The sequence below is a fragment of the Trematomus bernacchii genome, unplaced genomic scaffold (assembly GCF_902827165.1).
Source record: "Trematomus bernacchii unplaced genomic scaffold, fTreBer1.1, whole genome shotgun sequence".
Lineage (NCBI taxonomy): Eukaryota > Metazoa > Chordata > Actinopteri > Perciformes > Nototheniidae > Trematomus > Trematomus bernacchii.
Genome location: NW_022987567.1, coordinates 3,727,848 through 3,755,034, shown reverse-complemented (window position 1 = coordinate 3,755,034; position 27,187 = coordinate 3,727,848). Strand labels below are relative to the sequence as shown.

Below are 27,187 nucleotides of genomic sequence, written 5' to 3'. Positions count from 1 at the left end.
TTCCACATGGTCAGAAGCCAATGTTATTCTCCCTTTTTCTTTTCAATATGAACATGTATGTGAATTAATATGATTGCATTCAATGTATTTGAGGTTACCTTAGAAATGGCAACTAAGTGTTTGTTCATAGATGGATATACTCAAATAACTGAGAAAAATGACTCCAATATGTATACAAATGTATTTTATAAAGATAAATTCATTGCAGTCTTGAAGAACTGAAGAAACAGAGGAAATGAAACAGGCATCAGGCCTAAACACAGGTGAGGAGAGGAAGCCAAACATCTGAAATTGGTTATTCAGTGAAGACTTATTATTATTATTATACATTATAACACTTATTTGTTCTATTCGAGTGTATTTTATTGTATTTGCATTTGGCTAATGGGTTGTATCTTTCAATATTTACAAGATGATTATGGCACCTTTATGTTTTTGATTTCAGCATGTTTCAATACTATGTGTTATTATCATGACATATGAATATATTCTGGATAATATAGTCTTATTAGTTATTATTAAAACAAGAATATGACTGACAGTCGTATCACCAGGTGTGGTATAACACCGTCTGTTAATTCTATATATGTGACGTAATCGCGAGTGGGCGGAGTTAACGTCCAGGCACCATGGCTTCGGTTGGACCCGAGGTGAGTGTGTGAGCGTTACTCTAAGCTTGTTTTACTTTTACACTGTATCCATGGTTTTGGAAAATGTGTTGCTCCCCGGGAACGAAAACCCCGCTTGTAAACAGAGCGAATTGTCGGTGTAGAGGTTTCGTTTTGTCGTGAATTGGCCGCTGGAAGCCCGCAGTCTCTTGCTTTTGTGCTGGACCGGAGGGCAACTGAATGTGCAGGAAGATGCTGAACCCGGGAACATGAATACTCCAAGTAGGCGCGTTGTTAGCTTTGTGTCGGGAGTTATTTATACATGTTCCAGCCTCAAGTCAGTGTCCTGCTTCTGTCCAGTTTTAGCGGTTCAAAATCAAACTGAAAATATATATGCATGCGTATTTAGCCGACGTTATTCACGGCTTTAGCTGTATCGTCTGTCACCGGCTCACTTGATGCTAATGTGTACACTGATGTTTAGCTAGCTGCTAGCCGCCGTGCTAGTTAGCAGACAGTGCACACTTACTCAAATCCACACAAAAGCTGATAATTGGGTTTAACATGTTTACTTAAACGATAGAGAGTAGTCTCTGTGTAGTTTGTAAACAATATGTCTAAATGGTCGGCTGATAATGTTATCACCCGTTATGCTTTGCAGTCTGTTAGCTACATGATAATTGATGCAGTCAAATGAACCTTGGCAGTGCTGCCTCCCACTGTAAACATATGGCGCCAGCTTTTGAACCTGCTATGAGGCTTTTTGCATTGTTATTTGTCCACATTACACTTTTATAAGAAACTACTCTTATGGTTGCCTTTGTTAGCTAGGTCCTGGTTTACAGTCGGCATAAAGCAGTCTAGGGCTGGCTGTAACAGGTTGAATTGTTGTTTGTATGAAGGTTTTATCAGTAAAGATTAACTGATTTACTTATGACTTAGTTACATAACCACATAAATGTATCACTGCTACAGTCTTTGTTTCTTTATTCTTTTTCGAGAGATAAGATGCGATTTTGTTCAGCAGAGGTCGCTCGAGCAGCATTCAGATATCTCCTCAAAAGAGAAGGCAGTATGTTGAGGTGAAGGAAGGTGTGGGACACTGAGGTATGCAGCCACTTCCGTTTGCACTCATAGCTAAGTGTTGTGTGATCTGTTGATGCATTAGACACGTAGATCAATGGGTGGCCTGTCATAAAGGTTAGTTCCTCAAATTACCATAACAGTTCTCCAGGTATCTTTGGTTTTATCTGGCCCTGTTTTAGTTGTATCTTTTGATATATGTAGATATATGTCTGTTAAAATGCTGCCTCCTTTCAAATACAATAGAGTAGGGCTGCACAATTAATTGAAATTGTATAAAATCACAATATTGACAAGTGCAATATCCAAAGGGCAGGAAGTAGGAAGCAGGAAGCATAGGCTAAATATGTTAACATACCCACTTAAACAGGTAGGGTAGGGCTGCAGAGATGTCTGGGCCTTTGAATATTATTTTACAGATTTAACAGAACATATTTGTTTGGAACAGATACTCCTAAAAAAGTATAATAATTAATGTATATGTGTTTCAATGATGATACGAATTGTCATTGACAAGTGATAAATCCCTCCTTTTTCGTGGATCATATTGCAATTGCAATACAAGTCTAAACAATTACAATTACTTATATTTGTTTACAAATAATGCAACCCGATATAAAGGGCAAATTGATTTAGACTAAAGCTTAGAACAAACAGGTTTTTATAAACCTTGAAATCACCTCACCATTGTCTGTTTTCACTGGAACTACTTTCTCCAAAAAAGTAGTCCCAATGAAATCCGTTGTCATTAAAGTGGCAGGATCCTACTTCATTAATTGATCAATTAATAGATACATGTATTGACTGAACATGATTGCCCAGAATGTTGCAATCAAAATATGTATCAATCAAAGTTTTAGTTTTTCAAATGCACAATTAAATTACTTATTGTTTGATTGAAAACGTTTCCGTAGTTTATAACACAATGCAAATAAATGTTATGTGCAGCCCTTATGGCTAGGTCTATGCCTATAACCCAATATAAACCCTCATCTTGGAGCATCACTTTATTGCTTCCCCTCACTGGCCATTTTCTTTTTTTTATATTTGGTGCAGAAGATTGTGTCAAAGCCTGCTCTTTATTTCAATCAGCCTCTACTAAAGTTGAAATAAGGGCAAGTAATTTCTTACACACTGAATTTACATTGCCAATTGTCATTTGCAATACCACAAATTACCATATTTTAACAAAAAAAGGTTTGCATTTCATCTTTGAGGTAAGGCATTGTTATCTGCACAACATCAAGCAGGTGTTTCTGATTTCCTGGTCCCTCAGTGTTCAGGATCTCGGAAAGAAAACACAGCAGGAAAAAGGCTTGGTTGGATGTGCTTTTGGCTCCATTATAAGGATGTGTATTGGGAAAAATGTGGTGACATGATACTCATCCACATACAGGGGTTAACATTCTAGATATTGCTATTCTGTAAGCAAGGCAATCTGTTCGCATTTTAAGAAGGACATTAAGTCTGATCTTGATGTATTGGTCATTATAGTCTCAGCTGAAATAAATGTCCCCTTGTGTCTCCGAAGAATTGTATGGGCATTATGGTGCTGGCTGACAAATGACTATGTGATAAACAAAGAACAATCACAAAAATGTTCTGATCAACGCTTAGAATAGGTATGTAGGTGACCATTTAATTAGGAGACGTGCATCAGGTATAAGTGATAATATGCGTTTTGTTTGATCAAAGAGGTAAAGGGGCACATTCAATTCACTTTTATCACAATTATTATCTTCCATGACTCTCAATCAATTTGCAAAAATCAATACGTCATAATTAAGGTTATAGTTTAACATTTCTGTTTTGAGGAAAAAAGCGCTAAGCCTTTAGATTTTTATGTGCGTTGACTTTTGCGCGTTGCCAGAAGAAAAGTCATGGGATGACTGGAAACAATTTTTTTTGTTTCGTTATTAGGGGATCTTAAACCCTCATGAAAACTTCCAAACACATTGATTGATAGCTAAATATAGGAATGGTGAAAACACAGCAAAGAAGTGACCTATGGTTTAAGAGACAGGCTTTGTGTTTTAAGATTGCTTCGGTGGTGCACTCCGACAAGTGGGAGTGTTCAGCTTGAAACCCAAGAATTTAAAGACATTCAATATTTCTACCAAATTCTATCGCAATCCATCCAATAGTTGTCAAGATATTTCACTCCAGGTGAAAAATGTTAACCTCATCGTTAACCAAATCGGTTGGCTTTATCCTCCGTGAAACATGAGCGACTTTGTCATGGAAATCAATCCATTTGTTTAGATGTTTCAGTGTGGACCAACAGCTAGTTTAACATTGCCTTTCATAAGAACTTGGGCAAGGTTGTTGGCAAGGTTGTTGGCAAGGCCTCGCATTAGTCATCAGTTTTCATAATCTTAACCTTTCTCTTCATTGGTTAAGATTAAACCTGTTCATAATGCTTATCTTTGTTACAATGCGTAAACATTGAAGCTAAACTAAGCACAATGCTGTAGGCTCCATGACTTTCACATTTTGTTATTGCCAGCTCCAGGGTTGTATTGTGCTTAAGTTAAGGCTTTATCGTGTCCATCAGCAATAAGCTGTTGTTTTCTTTGCTTATGGGTGGCCTCCCTTTGTGTGTTGCATAGTTCATAGAGACTGTTCACTGGCTCTTTACCTCTCTTTTATCCACATTATCTGATTTCTTTATAGCAACTCTGCCATGGTTGGAGGGAAGAACTTATTTCCCTTATTTTTGTGCATTGATCCCTGAAAGTAGATAAACCCGAGCCTGTCTGCCAGGTCAAGGTTGTTTCTCATTGTTTCAATCGGCCAACATCTGCATTCCAACGTGGCTGTAACATCCCCTGAGAAGGAAGCACACCCGTTTGCAAAAATACTATTCTATTTATCCATGAGTTGTTATAAAAGGCATGAGTTGTTATAAAAGGCCTCATTGTGGTAGAGGATTTGCTGCTTCTTCTCTTGTCATTGGATGTTGTACTGTTAGTCAGACAAAGATTCATTTTGGAACTTATTTCAGGATTTTCCTCAGTCAGTTACTTCATTTCTTTGAATTCAATATCTTTTTCATGGCATGGCGGTGTGGGGTTTTGCTGCTTCACTGGCCCGAGTCTCAGAGGAAACAAAAGACTCTCCTGTTGAAGGGGTTCATATGTGGCCTGATGTCCGCGATTGAAAATGTTTGGCTTCATCAGGTTCCTCACTGACATCCGGTTTGCTTCTCGGGCCTTCACTCTTATTACCTCCTCCATTTCCCCCCCCCTCCTTCTTCTGTTGGTGCTCCTCAAAAGCCTATGCATACAAACACACACGGTTTAAAAAGCCCTTTTCCTCTCAAAAAACTCATTGACTAAATGATATGTCCATTGTTCACAAAGCAGCAAAGCAAATGGTAAAATGATCCTGCCTTCAAAACTATAATTGACACCAAAAGAAGCGCGCACCAGATGAAAACACTAGCATTGTATTTCAACATGTCTCCAGTGTAATTGATATTATTTGGATAGTACATGTATGGCGTGTCCCTCCTAGTGTGATTTCTTCAGTGGCGCGGTAACCTTCTAGTTGAGAGAAATGGAGTGGCGTTACAGTGAAAGCTGACTGAGCATGCTCTGTGGAGACCCTGTGAAGAGGAGGACCGACAGAGGGAGCCACCAGGTCACATGACCGGCGAAGTGAATGTGCATGCGGGGAAAGAAAAAGGAAAAGACGAGCAATCTGTTCGACACATTGCCGCTCTCCCCCTTTCCCTCTCTCTCTCTCGCACGCACTCACTCTCCCACCCACTCCCTCTCTCTGACGCCTTCTTCTTCTCAATGGAGGCTATGAGAAGAGAGCAGGTATGATGCTTCCTCAAGGCACTAGGGAAAGACATGATAGCTTGTTACTCTTCACCCTCTGTTAGCTTTGAGTAATGTAAGGAGGGCATGGTCTTGTTTCTCAGCTCCATTTAGCCCTTTTTTAAACAAAAGTTACAGTTGTGTTCAGGTCTCTCTGCCTTCACGTTGAGATGGCTTTAAGATGCTTCTCTAAATAGTTGCAGCGGCTTTATCAGTAACTGATTGCTCTCGATTCTTGAAGTCAAGGACTTAAATCTCGAGGAGCAGTGTTTTCTGTTTTGGTGTCGGTGCTGCTGGATCAAAGAGAGATTTGAGCGTGGCTTGATGGATCTTGTTGTTTGAGAAAGCTCGTCATGTGATAGCACAGCTGTATTTAGAGCAATCACAGCATGGGTGATGTAACTTGATTCATTACAATGAACGTCAGAAGAACTTGACACTGTCCTGAGAGTTGATTTAGAAAAATGTTCCTTGTTGTCGTACCATTTCTTTGATCCCCCATGGTCAGTATATAATGAGGTCCCAGGGGCCTGGATGTGTAGTGCATCTTATGCTCTGTGATCAGGAATATACTGGAACATAAAAGCTGCAGTGCCTGCTCACCAAGCCAAGGGATGCATGTTAGGCTGCAGTGTGAGCCTCAATGTTTACCGGCTTCAATCTTCTGAGCAGCTTTCTGTCCGAGGACTAGACTTCGCATCTCTTGGATCAGTCTTTACAAGTATTCCTGGAGTTAATTCAAGATTTCATGCTAAATGGACTCAAAGAGACAGATTTTAGGGCTTGTTTGGCTATATTGAGAAAGTGGACATTAAAGGGGGGGAAAGGAAATGACGTAGGAGAGGATTGATGACGCTCCGAGGGCAGACTGGGATCATTACGGTCAGATCAAAATGCATTGGCACTTTTGGGTAGAGAATATGCAAAACCAATCTTTTTTTCAGCCACATTTCTTTAGAGCAATAGTCAGAAATGTTTACGGTGGTACAAAACAGACTGCAAGATGGTTAAGGAGATACAAAAGATAACGAAACCATGTCTGCCTGCAAAAATTAAGTATTATTTTTCTCCCGTCTGTTTTTTTTTCTTGTAAGACCACCTCTTCAGGCGACTAAAGACTATCTGAGAAGAAGAGAATCCCTCTTTTGTCAAATACCTCGCATCCCAAAGACAAGGTTTTGCATGCTGCATTTTAAGAGCTCATATGACAAACATGTGGCCATCAGTGCTTCAGGTTGGCTGTGTGAAATGCAGTTGTGTACCTTTCTTTATCATTGCATCTCATTTGGGTGTTGCCACCTTGTGCGTGTCTCTGGCAGTGAAACAGTTGGTTGTGTAATGTGCTTGTGTTTAGTTGGCAACGACTGGTTTTCAGGCCTCCTGCAGTAGAGTCTAGGATCAGTGCAAACATCCAGACCTCATACACAGTATGCTATGTATGTTTATATCATTAGATATATTATCTATCAAGAGCTGAGTAAGTACTAAGCTTGTTTGTTTAAAAAAATACACAAGGTCCAATCTGGAGTGCAAACTCTCAACCATTGGTCCTTTTATTTTTGCAGCTTTTTTAACATTTCTATTTTTTAATATTTTCTAAGGTTTGTCATCTGGTCTCAAAGCACTGGCTTCACATGTAGAGCTTCATTCAGCAGCTTCCTGAATCCACGAGCCTCCAGACCCTTACACTCCCCATCTAGTGGAAAAAAGCTGCAATGGCCGCGTTGTGTCAGTAAACAACCTGGTTTGCGAAATGGCGGAGAGATCTGCAGACAGGCTTCTCTGTCTACCCTCCCCCCTCTCCTTTCTGTTTCCACTGTGTAAGTTCCACTTTCCACCACTAGGGGGAGGGATGAGGCTGGTGTGGTGTTCTTTTTGTGAGTGGCTCTCCTTAATCCATGGAAAACAGGAACTTAAGGAGTAATCTTCTCTTCACCCTCACATGTGCTCACTAGATTCCTTCAGATCATGTCATAGACTAGATGTTCTTTGGGAGACACCCTCAGGTTTTGTGCTCCTGGCCTCACCTTGTTGCTAAATGACGAGGTGCATGATCGTGTTCAGGAGCACGTGTTTGGGAGTGATTTGGGAAATCTGTCCTGATGGCCCATTCAGTCGGGCTTGGGGTCTCGCTTGTCTGCAGGTTCCAGGACACACCCTGTGTTAAATCTGAGGATTTGACTGTCAGGGGAGAACTGACTGGGCTCTCCGGTGCTCTCTGTCTGCTGCAGGCCTTGTGATTGCCTTACTTTGGGGAGAATATGTTTTCTCTGCTTTCTTGTGACAATCAGATTCAGCATCTGCCCTTACTAGTCACTAGATATGACCCCAGCAGCCCCTAGCAGAGTATGTCTGTTTGGTATGAGCCTCACATAGCGTAGAGGAGACTGTCCTGCTCTGTTCTAAATGAATGCCTCTCAAAATGACCTAGACCATTTGATATTTGATCTAAATATTTGCCCAAGTGTGAAGACAAACAGGGTGGCTTTGACAAGTTAGACCCAAAGAGGCAAAGTGTAGATTCATGATGGTTTCCTCTGAGGCCTCTTTTGTGTCCTCTGGGCCCATTTATCCCAGAGTGAGCAGGAGGTTGACGCTCAGCTCAGGAGGAGTAGAGAGTTTAGCGCTTCCTGGTGCTGCCTCTTCAACAGCTTCCTCCCGCGAGTTGTAAAAAACGGTCTGTGGGCGGCTGAGATTACCTTTGAAGCCTCGGCTGTGCATCTGCTGGCTGGCTGTGGCACAGAAAGAGAGAAGAAGACAATAAAAGAGCACGGGGGTCGCCTGCATTCTCTTGACTTCTCTATAGTCTTTGATTCGGACAAAGCACGTCACTGAAAAGAGGACTTTACTCTGAATTCATTGCATAAACGGGATGGTTTTTTCAGGTGCTCATGCTACGAGTTTTGCTTTACAGATCAGTCATTGAGTAATCATTTAGTTTCTCATTGGATTGGAAAGAAATGGGGGGGAAATGCTAAACATTCTGCTGCTTTTCTAACAAAATTATACAATGTAGGGCTTTGACAGTTATTTGTATTAACAGTCTGACTGTCTACTGTGTTTTCAAATAGTCAATTCATCATTCAATCAATTTCCTTTTAATTATTATAAAACGGATAATTGTTACAGAGATTGTTTGGTGTTTTTGCTCGGTATAATCGATAAAGGCCATTTTCCCCAATTTACTGTCCATCACATTTGAAAGGAAATATCTCTGCTCTTATATCATAAATGTAATATCTTTGGGTTTTGAACTGTTGGGCAGACGTTTTAAAGAGGTGACCCTGGACTTTGGAAACTTGTGATGGGACTTTTTGACAGTTTTTAGACCTACCGGTTATTTGCTAAAGATATTAACTGATAATAAAGAGAAAATAATATTGCTTTGGAGCTCTTTATTTGATTTCCCTTCTTCTTTTCCCTGTAGCCCGCTGGTCTAGCCAAGGGCAGCCTGGAGAAGGGTGCATCCTCAAAGAAAGAGGAACTCGAAGCAGCGAGCAACGGAGAGGAGAAACCAGGTATTAGTCAAATGAAACCTGATGGCACTTCATTTATGAAAATGATATGTTTACATTGTAATTTGCATCTTTCTCTAATGTTTCCTCCTATAGATAGAGAGAAAGAAGTAGCAGCCAGACTGGCTTCTTCCCCTCCAGCAGAGACGATGCTAAACGGGACTGAATGTGACGACACGAGGCACAAGAGCCCGACTCACGGCTCCGCATTCAACAACAAGACTTTACCGCTGGTGAATGAAAACGGCACGTTAGATATGGAGCCACCGCACGGTTCTGTTACCGGAAGCAACGGATTCATTCTCACAAAGCAGCAGCAGCAGGAAGGTGTCTCTTCAGCGACGCTGGGTTCGGGAGTTTCCCCCCACAGGACTAACTGGCTGCCTTCGGGCTCGCCGACAGGGGGAAACCGGGCCAAATCTCCCCCGGCCTCGGACTCTGGGTGCACACAGACTTCAGGTGCACTAAGGACTGATCCCAGTACAGGGACTACGTCAGGACCGGAGACACCAGACACTAAAAATGGCACAGCCTCCTTTCCGGCCCCGGCTCCCGTCACCATACACAGAGCGCGCAAGACCATGTCCAGACCCGCTGTCAGCCCGGCTCAAAAGGTAAACCATGGGATAAGCAGCACACTAGTCTCTCCTCTCTCATTGTGTCTTTACTTAGGGTGATACTGTAGACATTTGACTCCATTTGGATTCCGTTGATGACAGTTTGATTGGTCCAAAAGGACCCAATATGTCCACAATTGTTTGTTAATCACACAATATGTTGCAATGTCACAATTCACATGAAACACAACTGAAGTATTTAATTGACCAGAACTACTTACTGAGCTGTGCTTGTAGGAGGACCTTTTATAAATGTGACACACAATGGTAAGTGTTCCTCGCAGCAGGAAACAAATCGAAGTGAAAAGATGAATAGAATCTGTTCCCTTTTTAAAAATCAACTAATCAGGGTATTTTGTGGTGTCAATTGGTCCGAAGCAAATAAAACATTGAGTGCTCCCAGTAACAAACAGGCTTAAAGTAAATCCCTCGGTAACACAGTGATCATGCATGCTTTTGTTTTGTTCTTCTTCCTTCAGCTTCTTAACAGGGAATTAAGAGAAGCTCAGACTGCCAAAATGGAGATTGAAGTTTCACCTGCTGCTCAGAAACCCCCGCAGCAGAACCATCTACCTCAGAGTCCACCGGATACACCAGCTTCAGCACAAACTGCTCCGTCAGCTTCACCAGCACCTACTGCAGCTCCTGCATCACCTCCAGCTCCTTCCGATCCTTCGGCACCTGGAGATTCTCCGGCTCCTGAAGCTCCTGCTCCACCTGTTGCTCCTGCAGCTCGTCCAGCTCCAGTCAAACTCCACCTAGGTCAGACAGACTGCAATACAACATGACAATAACTCTACCCGGTGAGCTATTGAGCGGCCCATCTACCGACAGTTGTGCTGTAAATGTGTCTGTGTGTTCTCTCGGTGCTGTAGGCCCTTTCTCAGGAGGCTTGTCGTCCCGTAAGAAGAAGCGGAGGATGGGAATGTACAGTCTGGTTCCCAAGAAGAAAACCAAAGTGCTTAAGCAGAGAACTATGCTGGAAATGTTTAAGGGAATGGAACAGTCTGCAAAAAGCCTGCAGGTATGTGCTCCTGACATTCATCACAAAAAACTCAATATTTATGTTTCATTGATGACCTTATTTAGACACTGACATCAGTTTGACAAAGAAATAAAAATCCCTTCATGTGACAAGTTTAAAAGTTTTTCTTGGTTTCATACTCACCTTATTTTTAAGCACATTCTACTATTGCAGGCAGAATTTGCCGATTTAGGTTTTAGATTCATACAGTTTTGGTTTGGTCTTATAAAATCTCATGATATTAAAAGACGTCAATGCCAGTTTCTCTAAAATCCAAGGTGATGTCTTTAATGGCGCATTTCCACTACACGGCCTCGCTCGGTATGGTTAGGCCTCGTTAGGACTGGCTCACTTTATGGCGCATTTCCATTACTGTTTAGGAACTGGGGTAGTATCTATAGTAACGCAGTGTAGGCGGAGCTGTGACGTCATCTTCAATGCGAACCCCAGAAAAACAACACAGCCGTTAGCTGTTAGCACTCAGAGCTCACAGCTCCTCATATATGTTCAGAAACTAGACAAAAGTTAAACAAGTACAAACCACAGACTGCCTGTGTCATGGTGAATACAGTCGCTGCTTTATTTATGTCTGTATAGGCCGTTGTTGTGAGTGTGGACGGTCGGAGCATATACTGCGTTAGCTTAGCCAATCTACATTTAGAAAACACGCATTTTAAAAGGTTTGCAGACTTGACAAAGCATTAATTCATGGTTTTTACTAACCGGTATCAGTATGTTGTTACTTCGGCATCATTTTGAAACGTGTATTACAATTAAATCACGGTCAAATATGTCCATCTTGTTGTAGTTGTAGCCCCCTTGCCAGCGATTCTCTCTCTAGTTTAGCATACTCAGTCCGATTCAGCCTGGTTGTTCCTGGCCCTAGAACCACGATTTTATGGGGCCAGAAAAACTGTGAATTAGGACCCGCTAGCCGGTACTAGGCCAAGTGGAAACGCAACCAAAGACGGGCCGCTGACGTCACAGCTCTCTTAAACGGGGCTCCGCGCTGCAGTGAAAACGCGCCAGAAGTGTCTTGTTCTGTCAGACCAAAGCCCAAAGATATTTATTTTAACAATATATAAAATGGGAAATCTCCAAATGGAAGAGCATTATGATGGACTAAGTGTCATTAAGATGTTTTCCAGTACTAGTGCCAATAACTGAGATTTGAGATCTGTCATGGTGTAATCCAAGAAAGCCCAAACATTAACAAATAAATGTGTTATTCCTAAAAACCTTGACAAGCGGCTGTACAGAAACTGTTACCAGATGTTTTATAACAGTATATTTCACAGCATATTTTGTTATGATCATCATGTAGTCCTCTCCTGTCTCACAGAGTAAAGTTATACCTAACATAAACGGGGAGAAGGTGGAAAATGCATCTGAGGAGGAAGAGTCCGAGGAGGTGGAGTCTGAGGAAGAGGAGCGGCAGCAGCCAGCAGGAGAAGCTGCCGGTGCGGCCCAGGAGGAAACATCCGAACCCTCTCAGGTCGGAACAGAAACACGTCTTTGATCCTGACATTACATCATGGTCATTACTACTTTATCAAAGTGCATCATTTATAAAAGAAAATGTAGTAATTGTTTTCAGAAAGTAGAATCTAAAAGTCAGTAAACAACTGTATTTGGGATATATGTGATTAAAGGTAGGGTAGGTAAGAATGGAGAAACCAGCTCGAGTGCACTAGAATCTGAAAGTACGCAGCCGAAAAAAATCTGCCCCTTCCTTCAGACTTCCTTACAGAGCCCCTCCTCCAACACACACGAACGCGCACATGACCAATGAGGGCACGAGATAAGTTTGTGCACAGGCTGACGTGCACAAACTCAGATGATTGGTCGTGCTTTTTACAGCGCCACGGCTTCGACAGATGACATTTTTTTTATGTATTTATTGTCAAAGCACTTAATGTATTCATTGCTATCGGGATGTTAAAGGTGGGGTAGGTAAGTTTGAGAAACCGGCTCGAGATACACTTTTTGTTATATTCCATGGAATGCTCTTAACATCCCGATAGCAATGAATATTTTAAGTGCTTTGACAAAAAAATCCATTAAAAAATGTCATCTGTGGAAGCCGTAGTACTGTAAAAAACACGACCAATCATTTTAGCCGGCCCGGCTAAAATAACTGGATGGCCTACCTGCCTGTCAGCCTTCCATCTGTGCACAAACTTATCTCGTGCCCTCATTGGTCATGTGCGCGTTCGTGTGTGTTGGAGGAGGTGCTCTATAAGGAAGTGGCAGATTTTCTCCAGTTGTGTATTTTCAAATTCTAGTGATCTCGAGCCGGTTTCTCAAACTTACCTACCCCACCTTTAAGAGCATTCCATGGAATATAACAAAAAGTGTTTCTGAAGTGAATTACCTACCCCACCTTTAAGTGAGGTCTTAAAAATGATCAGTGTTGCTGGAATACATTAAAAACCGTACAGGTGCAAGGATTCAGTCAGTTGAACAGTTTTGTTGAACCAAATGTATGAGTAATCTATTAGAGTGAAAGCCTGTTTGCATACGCTCCGTGTTAACATGTGATGAACTCTGTTTTGTGTTTGTGGTGAAGGGGGGAGATGAGCAGGAGTTTGAAGAGTCTGCAGAAGAAGGGGGAGAGGAGGAGGGCACAGAGTCAGACCTGGTAAGATCCAACATCATTGGGTGGTAAAGTGACGGCGTAGTTTTGTAGGCTGACCTGGAAGTTAGCATCAGGGCTACCTTGACAAAGCTAATGGGTTTTCAGAATCTAGCAGAAAATTAAATATCCGGCAATAACGCACATTTATTGTAACTTGTGTTTTGTTCATCAAGAAAATCTCCAAATATTCTCACCACGTTTACAACAGTTCAGAATCAGAATACCTTTATTAGTCCCACGGAGGGGAAATGTGCGTAGTTACAGCAGGAAAAAGAGCCACAGACAGCTTAATGTTACATATATTAAATATGTGAAATGCATTAAAAAAAGTACTAAGTTATGATATAATACAAAATATAATAAAAATAAAGTTACATAATTTAAAAAAAAATACACATCCTGTAACAGTTCTTAGGATTTAGCAGCCAGGTATATATATTACACAGTTATTAACAGGCATCTATATATATTGCACATCTAGCACATATTGCACATAGTTTGTTGGTATTTAGCAGCAAGGGGTGATATAGTCTGTGTTGTGGTGTGTGTGTGTGTGTGTGTGTGTGTGTGTGTGTGTGTGTGTGTGTGGGGGGGGGTAGACTAGGGGCTGTGCTGGTTGTATAGTCTGACCGCTGCAGGAAGGAAAGACCTGTGGTATCTCTCCGTGAGACAGCGGGGGTGCATCAGTTAAAGCGTTAATGCAATCCCCAGAAGTAAAAAGCTACATTATGGTCGTATAACTGCGCGCCACCAGCTCTGAGATAAGTTTAAAAAAAAAAACGTTCACTTCGAGGTGAGACAACTGGAAGTTCTAAAATGCTGACTCATTTGTGGGTAGAGGTCTCGTTCCTGCTTCACTCAATGACTCAACCTTCTTCTCACATCAACACTTATATAGTGGTGCAGAAGTGAAAACCCACATTAGAGTCAGCATTTTGCACCTTCTGTTGTCTTGAAGTTGCTTTGGTTAAATGCCTGAAATATGACATAAAATAGAGGTGAAAGGCTTTTGTTTCAAGCAATTATGCGCGAAAATCAAATGTATATTTTAAAACGTAGTGGTGGTGACGTAAATTCACACCACTGTTGTATGTTTTGTCTACATTATTAGCTTATTACTTTTGCATTTACGCTTCAAAAATCATTAAAGGGATGTTCATTTGTGAAGATTATCTTGCTGAAGAATTCCATTATAATCTGCATGAGGACACTAGGGGCGCTGTTCATATCTGGGCTGGCATACATACAACAATCGGTCATTCTTGAAGCACTCTGTTACAGAAGACAACATTTTTTTTGTCCGTCTCAGAGCACAGAGTCCAGTCTGAAGAAGAAACTGAAAAATAAGTTAAAGCGAGACGCAGCGTGGCTCAGGCCGGCCAGGAAACGGAAGAGGCGGATAAAGGCCAAAGGTGATCGCCTGTCACACTCTCACCTGTACACGGTCATACATTCAGTCACCTGTACTGCATATGTTGAACACACACACACACACACACACACACACACACACACACACACACACACACACACACACGTATACATCACTTCAGGGGACATTACATTGACTTACATGCATTTCCTGGAGACTTATCCTAAACTTAACCATAACCAACACATGCCTAACCCTAACCAATTCTTCACCCTAAAATTAATGAACACACACACACACACACACACACACATCATTCAAACGGAGGCAGCAGACCCTACCAATGTGTATGTTTAGGAGTCAGCAGTGATAGCAGCACAATTTTCCAAAACATCAACTAATCCCGATATTACGATTGATATTGCAACTGCGATTTGATTCGCTATAGTAGATTTTACATTATCATTGAAAAGTTTATTATAAAATAATGGTGCAAAGAGGCTCTTTAGTAGACAATATTTTAGTTTATGTCTGTAGAACACTGTTTGTTGGCTGGGACTTCTCTCCAGCACCACAATACTTTACATAGAAAGATGTTCCACATATTTGACCTTTACCAACTATTGTGCTTACTGCAATTTGGATGTGGTACTACTTTTGATACAATTCAATTGATTGTGCCACCCTGTGGATGAATATGAGAAAGAATTACAACAGGTCCTTGAACATAGAGTGATACATGAGCACAAACAATATTAGGCTTATGGATCTAGTTGTATGGGAAATTAGCTGCAGACAGAGATAACACACACACACACGCACGCACGCACGCACCAGCTCAAGATCTCCATGGCTTAGGTTATAACAATAAAAGTAAAAATAGAAACGATACAAAAGCACGTTTGGCTTTGTTGCTTAAGACGGCATTAAAGTGATCGTAAACACTGAAGCATTTTCTTACTGATCTCTGTGGATCCCTCAGAAATGGAGGCGGTGGATCAGCTCCAAACCTCCGCTCCGGCTCAGACTGACGATGTGAAGGAGCGCACTCAGATCCCCTCACCCGACTCCCTCCCCCTCCAGCAGCCCCGAGAGGCAGCGGCTCCCGCTCAGAACAAAGGTGAGCTCAGAAGAAATAAGGACACTGGCTTAACTGGTTGACGGTAATCCATCACGTCTTGTACCCACCAGTCACACATTGTGTATTTCCTTTTATATGCTTTGATCAATGGAGTTCAAAAGTATTGGTGTGATTCCACCGCTAACGGCTCCTGTGTTTTAATGGTTCCACCAGGTTTGTTCTGGTAGATATATAGCATATATAGTTCATGTGTGTGCCAGAAGACTCACACATTTCAGTAGCTACAGACACCTGACTGACTGCTACGTCTTAAAGATCATTCTCATACTCGTGTTTGTTTTCCTCCAAAAGTCTCAGCACACTCGGTGCAGCGGATTGGTTTTTGTTATTCTAGTCAGTCCAGCTTCAGTTCTTGTTTGGTACCATAACAAAAAAACATATTTGAAGCACCACATATCAAGTGCTTCCGTGGAATGTCTGGTCTGATTTGCAATTTTGTTTTCCTGTCCTGTGATTTGATTAAAATCTCAATGCTGTGACTATGTTTCTAAGTTAGTAAGTGAAACCTTGTGCAGATGCTCAAAGAACAGTTTGACTTCCTTGGTCATATTTTTATCAACAAAAGAAGTTCAAGTTTGATAAAAAACAGGATAGAACAAAAATATTTATATAAACACAAGATTTATAGTAAAAATTAGCAAATTGTACTTATATAGCATGTATGTTACAATATAAATACATATAAATATTGAGGTACATGGTAAGTAAAGTCAGACATTTCTTTGCAGAAGCTTCAGGGTCAGCGATGGAGGAGGCTCAGGAGCTCCCTCTCTGCAGCTGCCGCATGGAGACGCCTAAGAGTCGAGAGATCCTCACGCTGGCCGACAGGAAGTGCATGGCCACGGAGAGCGTGGACGGACAGCTGAGCCGCTGCCAGGGCGCCATCCTGAAACACGAAATGATGCGCCCCTCAAACTCTGTGCAGCTGCTGGTGCTGTGCGAGGATCACCGCAACGGCATGGTGAAGCACCAGTGCTGCCCCGGCTGTGGCTTCTTCTGCAGGGCTGTGAGTACACACACTCACACTCACACTCACACTCACACTCACACTCACACTCACACTCACACTCACACTCACACTCACACTCACACTCACACTCACACACTCACACACATGCAAGCAATTTATATACGTGGATAAACTAAGGGGGTGTGGTCCAGATAATGAGTCTTAAGAGTGTAGAAAAATCTATACAATACATGTATTTACTTTTGAACACAGTATATCTGAAATTAAAGGATATACATAACATTCTTTAGGGCAAATCTCAATCAGTGATGCCATCATTTAAAGTTACGATGTTTTCTCAGTTCCATCTGTTTGTATGCTGTGGAAGGGACTATCTTTTTTCTTAACGGAAGCAATACGACCCTTTTTAAGTCAATAAAATCATATCAATTTATATTGGTAGTCAAGTCATAAAATGATTTAGTATGTGTAAATAGCGGAATAATGTGCAGCGAGGCGGTCATTCGCGTCAGGCTCCATTATCGCCCTGTCAGGTGTTTTTTTTTTTTCAATAATGACCGCCTTGCTGCACATTATCCCTTACGCAAAAACACAATATATCCTTAAGCTGCAGAAAATACAGGCCTGCTGCTGAAGTGCTCTTGAGCAAAACTCCACACAAGTCATTAATTGTTTTTGACTTTGTACATTTCACCTTTAGGGGACCTTCATGGAGTGCCAACCGGACCTCAGCATCTCTCACCGTTTCCACCGCGCCTGCGCCTCCATGCTGAAAGGTCAAAGCTTCTGTCCGCACTGCGGAGAGGAGGCCAGCAAGGCCAAGGAGGTGACCATCGCCAATGCCGACACCACCTCCACCGTCCCCCCCGCACTCGCACACGGCCCTGCAACACCCGGGGCCCCCGAGGGCCGAGCAGACACCACCACTGGCAGGTGAAGAACCACATGATGATCAACAGGTGTATGATGCTCATGTTGGGAGACTTTGTAACCTATTAGTGAATAAACATAAACAATGTGAAGGCAGCCGATTTTACTTTTTGTTTCCTCTACAGAAGATTTTTAAAGAGAAATGTTAACATTTTAAAGGTGTAAAATAATGAATACCAAAGTAAAGCTTTAAAAATGAATTGAATTCTTGTTTATAATGCTGACATTCAAATTCTTAATCAACATTTTAGATGCTGTCCAGCCTTGTTTTGCATGCCAGTTAACAGCTACACTATATTTTCAGATATATACTATTTATAGACTGGTCTGTTTCCAACTCATGTGATCCAAACAATTCCAAAAACTTCAGAGCTTTGATTTGTCCAAATTCAAAAGTAATAAGAAAATTGAAGAACATGTTTTTATCCAACAAAATATGTAATCAATCCTTATTTGTTGATACTAAGCATTTCCAAAACAACTATTTCACTGTGTTCAAAAAACTGCTTGCCGTCCTGCTTGCCACACACGAAAGAAAGTATGCCCTGGCAACTTATAACATTCATAGCACTGCTAAAATACTTTTCCATGTTCTTCTCCAGCTCCTCTCACCTGGCCGTGGGTTCTGAGGTCAGCGGCCGTGCCGACAGCTCGCTTCCCGCCAGTTTCTCAGACGGCCTGGACTCCCTGGCTGCTCCCGGCTCATCGCAGGACACAGCGCTGCAGGCGGGGACCATGCTGCCCCCTACAGTCCAGCAGGGGGCCCCCAGAGAGAGTCTGGAGAGCATCCTCATGGCTCTAGATACAGAGAAGTAAGCTCCACCTTCAGAGTTTATCTGACTGAGAACAAGCCTGTGAGGTAAACATAGAGAAACACTCACTTATTTTTTCTTCTGCGTCTTTTCCTCAGGCCTAAGAAGCTGCGTTTTCACCCCAAACAACTTTACCTCTCAGCCAAACAGGGAGAACTCAAGAAGGTGTTGCATATGTTGGGTATGTTAACCCTGCCTGTTCCTCATTATAGTCTCCATTTGGTGTTCTTTTTAAATGCATCTACTGTTTGTTTTCATCCATATCCTTTTAATGAAGATGTTTCCTTCTCCATTTACCTTCCAGTGGACGGTATCGACCCAAACTTTAAGATGGAGTCTCAGAACAAGCGCACCCCGCTCCACGCTGCAGCGGAGGGAGGCTTCAAAGACATCTGCCACATGCTCGTACAGGTCAGACTCTCTTACTGATAATCATTCAGCGCTACCATGTACAGACGTATGTGATAGATTCTAATGTCACATTTGAAAATGAAACATGTCACTTCAGGCCGGAGCGAACCTGGACATGTGTGATGAAGACCAGCGGACGCCACTGATGGAGGCCTGTGAGAACAACTTCATAGAGGTGGTGCAGTACCTGCTGAGAGCCGGAGCCAGCGCCACTCACAAGGTACACCTGCAGATAGTTTGTATTTGACCGTCTGATTGTTTTGGCAGCTGTTGGACTGGTGCTCTAACTTTATACCTTTTGTCCAAATTAAATTTTAAAAATGTAATTTATTTAAGTGGTTTCTTGCTAAATTTTAAATTTTAAATTATTTCATCATATCCATATACCAACGGTGACCAAGGGCCTTTTCTGTTAGGGCCCCCACCTCTCTGAGGATATTAGACTGGAAAGCTTTGTATCCTATTTTAAACCCCTACTAAAAATCACATTCAATTAGTGTGTTATTCAGAGCGTTTGAGGGTTGAATATCCACCTAAACCCATATTTATATATATTAAAAAAAAAGCATTCTCTTGTATTTTATTATTTGGATTATTATTTATTTGTATTTATTTTATAAAACTAACATTTTGTTGTACTTTTTGTCAAATGCAGCACCTCTGCTCAATGTTTTAAATACATTTTTATCAGTTTTATCATTGGTTGTCTTTCTTTTGAGAAGTACTCTACAAATAAAGATTATATATTTGGAAATGTATCTTGAGACTTGAGGAACTGTCAATAATTGTCTTCTCTGCTGCTCTCAGGATGTTGAAGGGTTCACGTGTCTCCACCTAGCGGCAAAGTCTGGTCATTACAACATCGTTGAGTACCTTCTGAACGCGGGGGTGATCAACATCAACTGTCAGGTTGGTACCGTTTCACATTTCCCTTTCAACCCTCTTGATACTCGCAGGATTTCATTCAATATTATTTTTTTGGGATGATGACGTCATAAAATATAACAGACATTTGGCGCTTCAATCGAAAACCTCAATAGAAGTTTGAAGCGACAAAAGACATTTGGTACAGCCCTATGAAAACGTTTTACGTCTTCTCAAAGATGACCTTTGTTGATGTGAAATCACTATTAGGAGTCAGATTCAACTTCATTTCACACACTATCAGAACAATTAGCTCTTAGGAAGGATCTCCAATTGGAAATAACACATAAGAAAAAGGAATACAAAAATATTTTGACTAGAGAGGGTGTCAGTATTTTCTATACACTGTAGGCTTCCCTTCAAATGCACTTGTTCAAGTAAACGAGATGCACCTGTTCAATTATTCACAGTACAGAAACAACTGACTTTTGTCATATAGGTGTGTTTCAGATTCACTCAGCTTATCAGTGATCAGTTAGCTGAGCAGTTAGCTGAGCAGTTAGCTGAGCCGTTAGCTGAGCTTGTCTTATTCTCCTCAGGATGATGGAGGTTGGACAGCCATGATCTGGGCGACAGAGTATAAGCACGCGGACCAGGTGAAGTTGCTGCTGTGCAAAGGAGCCGACATCAGCATCAGGGACAAGGTTGGCTAATGAGCACTCTGTGTTTCACATGCGTTACAGAAGAAAGAATGTTGTCTAATGGTGTTAATGGTTTTGTTTTTTGTCTAGGAGGAGAACATCTGCCTGCACTGGGCGGCGTTCTCCGGCAGCGTGGAGATCGCCGAGCTGCTCCTGAACGCTCGCTGTGACCTGCAGGTCGTCAACATCCACGGAGACTCTCCTCTGCACATCGCTGCTCGGGAGAACCGCTTAGAATGTGTCACGTGAGTTAATGTCTTTAGAAAATAGAACAAATGTTAGTTTTTTGTACCTGTAGTTTAAAACAAGAGGATTGCTTCAAACTGAAAAACTAAGAGCCTGTGTCCACATATCGCATTTCTCCGAGCGCCAGCATCTATTTTCATTTGGTTCCAATGAGGAGTTGGCGAATGCTATTGAATGTGGTCGCCTCGAGAAAAAGTGCTTCACCGTGGGTCATGTTGCTGCTTTGAGTTTCAACTTTATTAGAATATCAGAATAGCGCCAAAGCTAATTTGTACAAAGGTTGAATGCAAGCTTCTGCCGCTAGGTTGTAATGGTTAAAAAACAATGTCAAACAAATATATAGTAGCACAAACAGAAAGGGTGCAATGCTTGTCATACAAAAACTGTGATATGTTGTCAAGATATCACAGAAACAATAACCAATTGTTTTTTCCATGGATGAATCGTGGCAGAAAGCTCTCCCCAGCATCATTCTGCCAAAAAGTCGCCATGTGGACACGGGCCCTAAAAATATTTGTTTCCAAATGGCCAAATGGTTGATCAGATTGTGCTCTCCTCAGGCTGTTCCTGACTCACGGAGCAGATGTGCTTCTGAAGAACCGCGAGGGAGAAACTCCTCCAGACTGCTGCAGCAACAACTCCAAAGCCTGGGCCGTGCTGCAGGCCAACCGGAAGGAGAGGGACTCCAAGAGCAGCACGCTCCACCGACCACAGGAGAAAGTGCTTCAGAGGTTAGAATTATTCTGTGGAGATAGGTGTGGGTATATGGCATTGGATACAGGTTGAAAGAAAGGATGCTATCATGTGTTCTTGACTTGTTAGGGGGTCAAAACATAACATTTTAACCCCAGCATTTTTGTTACTGCCCCTGTATCAGATATGCTTGACATTGACTTCTTAACACGTGGCCTTTTGTGGTCATTCATTATTTTATGATTCCTATGATGTTCTAATGTTTTGTCAAGCACTTTGTGACTATGTATGTGAAAAGCGCTTTGTAACAAAATGTTGCTTACTTACTCTTATTATCGTCTGCTCTGTTTACAGTGACATAGCTCTGGGACAGGAGAGAATTCCCCTCCCGTGTGTCAACTCTGTGGACGGTGAGCCTCACCCAGACGACTACAAATACATCCCCGAAAACTGCGTCACCTCGCCCATGAACATCGACCGTAACATAACGCACCTACAGGTCAGTAAGAAACCACACCAGCAGATATTTGAAACAAAGAGGCTTTTATTCCCTCTGTGATTGGCAGCGTGAAATGACCAGTATTATTTTCTCTCTTTTTCCGGTGGATAACAGTACTGTGTTTGTAAAGAAGACTGTTCAACGAGTATCTGCATGTGTGGACAGCTCAGCCTGCGCTGCTGGTACGACAAGGTGAGAACAGACACGTCTGCATCTGAACACCAAGCAGTCTCAGGGATTTTTTTATCCTCCTGTCACTTTTTACTCACTGTTGACTCGTCCAACAACATCTATGGAAATAGCACATTAATGGTTAGAAGTAGGAATTATTCAATGTTTTGATTACAGTGTAACAAATGTATAATGCTTTAAAAAGGAAGAAATGCAAGTGGAAGTTGGACAAAAAACATTTCCAGTTCCCCGAAACACTTGTGTATCCACATACAATTTAAAAGAAAGACATGGGGGGGGGGGGGCTCTACCTGATATACATACTTAAAATCTGTCTGCAGCTCAGCCGAAGTTTCACTAAAATGTTGTCGTGACACTGTTGGTTTGTTTTTTACGCAATCTGGTTACTGCATTCTGTCGAAATGTGAAATTAAATGTCGAAATACAGTGATTAAGATAACATTTTTGTATTTAAGCTCAAATGTGGTGGTTTTTCCTGAAAGAAGCGTTTGATACACATAATTTGACTCTGACAATAATTTAGTTTTTCACGTTTTTTGGCTCTGAGAAATGGTGTAATTTCAGCAGCTTTAAAAGAAAATATGTATTTTACAACTTGACAGTGTGTTGTGGTGGTCATAGGGTTATGTACAAGCAGCACCAGACCAAAATATGTGAGTTTAATTTGTATTTTGTTGTCGTGTTCAGAAGGGTCGTCTGCTCCCTGAGTTCTGCCGGGAGGAGCCTCCTCTCATCTTTGAGTGTAACCACGCCTGCTCCTGCTGGAGGACCTGCAAGAACCGCGTCGTGCAAAATGGAATCAGGTACTTCATGAATCCACAAATAACAATACAAATAAAAGTTAATGCAACAGAGAATTGATTTAGCCCATTAGTCATTTACTTATTTTATTTATAAATACTTAACGGGTCTACAGTGTTGCTTATTTATTCTGTATACAGTGTACAGTGTCTATACTGTCTATGTACCTCTATGTGTATTCAATATTTATACCACAGTTTATAGTGTTAATACCCAATAATTGTGTTTAAAACACCTGTAGTACTAGAACTATTAAAGCATTTTGTTGTTTTCTTTTTTTGTGAGGTGTGAAAAGTTAAATATCTGTTTATAAAGCTGTAACATAAAGTGGTTGTGTATCTTCCAGGACCAGGCTGCAGCTCTTCAGGACCAGTAAGAAGGGCTGGGGTGTGCGTGCGCTACATGACATACCACAGGGGACCTTTGTATGCGAGTAAGTCCCACTTACAAATACAAACAAGGTTTTTTTTCTACTTCTTCCCCAATTTAAAGGTCACCTATTATGCAAAATCCACTTGTTCATGTCTCTTCTACATCCACATGTGTCCCCTCTGTGTAAAGAGATTCTGAAAGTTTCAGGAAAAAAGATTCTCTCTCTTTTTGTCCTGATCCATTTATATAAAAACCTGTCTGAAAATGAGCTGATCAGATTTTGGCCACTTTATGATGTCATAACGATTTTGTGGCTTGTGTAACCATTAGCCAATCACCAACCAAGGTAACCCCCCCCCCCCCACCTTATCACCTGAATCTCCTCCTAGAGCACCATTGTGTTATTTGTAACCAAATATCTCTCGTGGGGCGTGGGGAGGGGCTCCTTATTTTCATCTGAAGTAACAGACTGAGAATCAGCACTTTTGAAACAGGGCTGAAACAGAGGGGATTATGGGTAATGCTGCAATGATCTGTTTGGTATTTGGAGCCAAACACTTCAGAGACATGTTTTGTATATATCTGAGACCTATAATATATTGATGAAAAACACTATAATAGGGGACCTTTAAAAAAAAAAAAACCCTGCTACTCTCACACATGCAGTTTGGATCTCTTGCCACATGGCATCAGCTCAGAGTTTAACAGTGTGCTTTTTCACGTTCTGAAGTGCTGTCGATGTCACGGAGGTGTTTCCCTGATGTGCCAGTCACTATCCTGCTAATGTGTTGAAACTATATCTAACAGCTTTTTTATTTATTTCTTAAATCACTACTATTTAGTTCTGTGGCAGCTCTCTGGAGAAACACATTCTTAATCTAAATATTGTGGGTTTAATGTTATCACAGTGAGCTCCAGTTAGTGTGCTGGACTTTCTTCTTTCTTTTTTTAACTAGATGTGTTGGCAACAGAAGGAGAGCAAGTTAATAAATCAAATCAACTTTATTTAGAGAAAACGAATAGTCATCAGTAGGATATACAATCTGGCACAAAGTTATTACTGAACAATAAAGGCCTTTTGTTAACAAACCCGTATTTCTCAATTCTTATTAAACCATATACAGGCATCAGAACAGAATAATCAAGCTCATTGGGTACACTTTTGGCTTGACAAATTGCATGTGATGGTATAATATATTTTGGTTGATACCAGGCAGTTACTTTGGGATTATAGAATGTGTTTTTCATTATCTAAATGGAGTGGTCCACTCGGTGTTGAATTGGTTCACCAGCGGGGATGTGAAGTCTTTGAAGCTCAGTATCTCAGAGCTGCAGTCCTCCCAAATAAAACCTTATAATTCCCCACTCATGAGGAGTTGGCGTGTCGTAAACAGCATTAGATGAAAAGCTCTCAGTGATGTCTGCTGACGGGTCACCTGCTTTTGAACAGGTACGTGGGGGAGATCATCTCCGAGGCAGAGGCAGAGATGAGGCAGAACGACACGTACCTGTTCAGCCTGGACGATAAGGTAAAGCACCCTAACCCATCACCTCTTTACTTCTCCTTTCAGCCGTCACGTTGTTTCAGTTTGAGTCTCCTATTTATCTCCCTCACAGCCACAAGATCAATACTGCATCGACGCTCGTTTCTATGGCAACATCAGCCGCTTCCTCAATCACATGTGTGAGCCCAACCTGTTCGCCTGCCGAGTTTTCACGAAGCACCAGGACCTCCGTTTCCCACACATTGCCTTCTTCGCCAGTGAGAACATCAAGGCTGGAGAGGAGCTGGGGTAACACTTCATTTTTTATTTTGACGATTTGAATGCATTATAGGATGAATTATTGATGCCCAAGTTGATGGAAAATGATACAGTGTCCACAGCTCTGTTAACTTTTTGAATTTACACAGTTACAATATTAAACTGAAACCCTTAACAGCGTAGACGTGGTGGTATTGAAAATAAGAATCCTGGTGAAATCTTTACCGTTCTAAAAGCCATCCAGTTTATCAGCTTTAGTAACATGAGACCACCTGATTTGTTATTAAGGCACTCGTAGGTTGAGTTGGGTCATTTCTTAAAGGGGACCTATCATGCAAAATGCACTTTTGTACGTCTTTTATACATGAATATGTGTCCCCGGTGTTCCAGGGAACTCACCAAGTATCAGAAAACACAACCCTCTCTATTTTCCTCCATACCCAAATCTCTAAAAAAGGGGCTGCAAACGGATCTGATAAAAACTGATCCAGATTTGAACACTGTCCTGACGTCAGGACGGTGGCGCTACGGCTATTGGGCCAACTCCACCAATCAGGAGGACACAGCCACGGCCATTGCCGTTCGAAAGCGCTGGAGACGCTGTAGTACATATGCCAGGCCTGTAGATGGTGCTGTTCTCACAGAATCAACCCTTGCAAAAACAGAGCTAAAAAATGTCAAATTGAGCAAAATGAGGCATGGCTAAAATGCATGATCTGTTTGGTATTTTGAAAAAATAAATAAATAAAAAAAAGTATAAATATGCCTTATATAGGTATGGTCCTATACTATATTATTCAAATATAGCATGATAGGTCCACTTTAAGTAAAAAGTAAAGTGGTATAAAACATTGTAAAGGTACCACCTAGGTTTACTTTGCGAGCTTTGGTCGGCTCATAACACCACAGATGCCACTGGTTAAGAGTGTGTTAGCATTTTACAATTTTTACGTGTTTTGGTTTGATGCCTGTTATAAGATCTGTGGTTAACACAAATGTACGACATGCAAGTAACCTGCAAATAAAAGTCCTGGAAGAAACATAATCACTTTCTCATCCTCTCTCTCTTCAGATTTAACTATGGCGACCACTTCTGGGAAGTAAAGAGCAAGCTGTTCAGCTGTGAGTGCAGCTCTTCCAAGTGCAAGTTCTCGTCGGCGGCCCTGGCGTCGCTGCAGGCGGACAGCACACCGGAGGAGCAGCAGCCCAGCGCTCTGCCCGACACCAGCTCCTCCAACACCCCCTCCTAAAGCCCCCCCCCCCCCCCCCCCCCCCCCCACACTACACGTACCCCCGACTGACGGACACATGCTCCTTGAACTTTGAACTTTTATCAGTCGACTTGTACTGTCTCTCTACTTCTAATTGAAACCGTGGACCTTTGCGAGAACACGTTAAACGTTGTCACACGCAACCAGACGCACAATCAAAACCTGAAGGAACTTCCTGCTCCTTTATTTGGTCACAGGAACAGCAGGGGGCAGCAAATGTCACAGCGACAATAAAACAGTCTTTACAGAACCTTTCTCGGAGGGAGAACCGTGCATTTTGACTTTTTTTTAAGATGATTGAAATTGTTAAAAGGCTTTTCTTATTGAGTTAAGATCAAGGGACTTTGGGTGGGGGGTACAATTGCCTGTTGCAGAGACGACCTCAGCATACAGCTGGGCTTTGACCGTTGCGGTCGTTTATCATGAACCATTCCAGCAAGATAACTGATAAATATTGAATTTTGTTGCCACTTCTTTGTGTCACTTCATCTTTGTTGCAGTGTTTGAACAGAAACGTCCGACATTTGCCACCATAATTAATTATGAGTTAAGAAATAATTGGGAAAGCAAAGACATGGTGCAAAATAGTGGACATTTTGTATCTGAGGTCGTTAAATAAATTGGCTTTCCTTTTTCATTAAGCATGTTTAAGGGGATCTTAACGTGTCGTAGGAATTTATAAAACTGAAATGGAGGGTTTAAAAAACAAAGGACAATGGTGCTGACAAAGGTTTTTACTTTTGTTTTAATTTTTATTACCCACGTGAACATAGTTTGTAAGATAAGAGAACGTTTTACATTTTTTATGTTTAATTTTAACTCCACTTTTCTAAGCGTAGT

General features: G+C 41.6%; 1 protein-coding gene across 3 annotated transcripts; it reads left to right on the top strand.

Moving 5' to 3' along the window:
• Positions 1-607: 607 nt before the first annotated feature.
• Positions 608-26,352, top strand: ehmt1b (euchromatic histone-lysine N-methyltransferase 1b). Of its 3 annotated transcripts, none has more exons than XM_034126058.1 (26): positions 608-650; positions 8,943-9,033; positions 9,127-9,644; positions 10,127-10,409; positions 10,523-10,671; positions 12,014-12,166; positions 13,241-13,312; positions 14,619-14,721; positions 15,664-15,801; positions 16,551-16,828; positions 17,493-17,725; positions 18,325-18,534; positions 18,633-18,715; positions 18,839-18,945; positions 19,043-19,165; positions 19,753-19,854; positions 20,409-20,513; positions 20,601-20,755; positions 21,317-21,487; positions 21,804-21,948; positions 22,063-22,140; positions 22,828-22,943; positions 23,288-23,374; positions 24,764-24,842; positions 24,931-25,106; positions 26,149-26,352. In XM_034126058.1, the coding sequence occupies exons 1-26, from the start codon at positions 630-632 to the stop codon at positions 26,324-26,326; spliced, it is 3,954 nt and encodes a 1,317-aa protein (XP_033981949.1). In that variant the 5' UTR covers positions 608-629; the 3' UTR covers positions 26,327-26,352. The 3 variants fall into 3 exon arrangements, with proteins under 3 accessions (XP_033981949.1, XP_033981950.1, XP_033981948.1); XM_034126059.1 differs by lacking the exon at positions 608-650 and adding an exon at positions 789-890; XM_034126057.1 differs by lacking the exon at positions 608-650 and adding an exon at positions 5,453-5,515.
• The last annotated feature ends 835 nt before the right edge of the window (positions 26,353-27,187 follow it).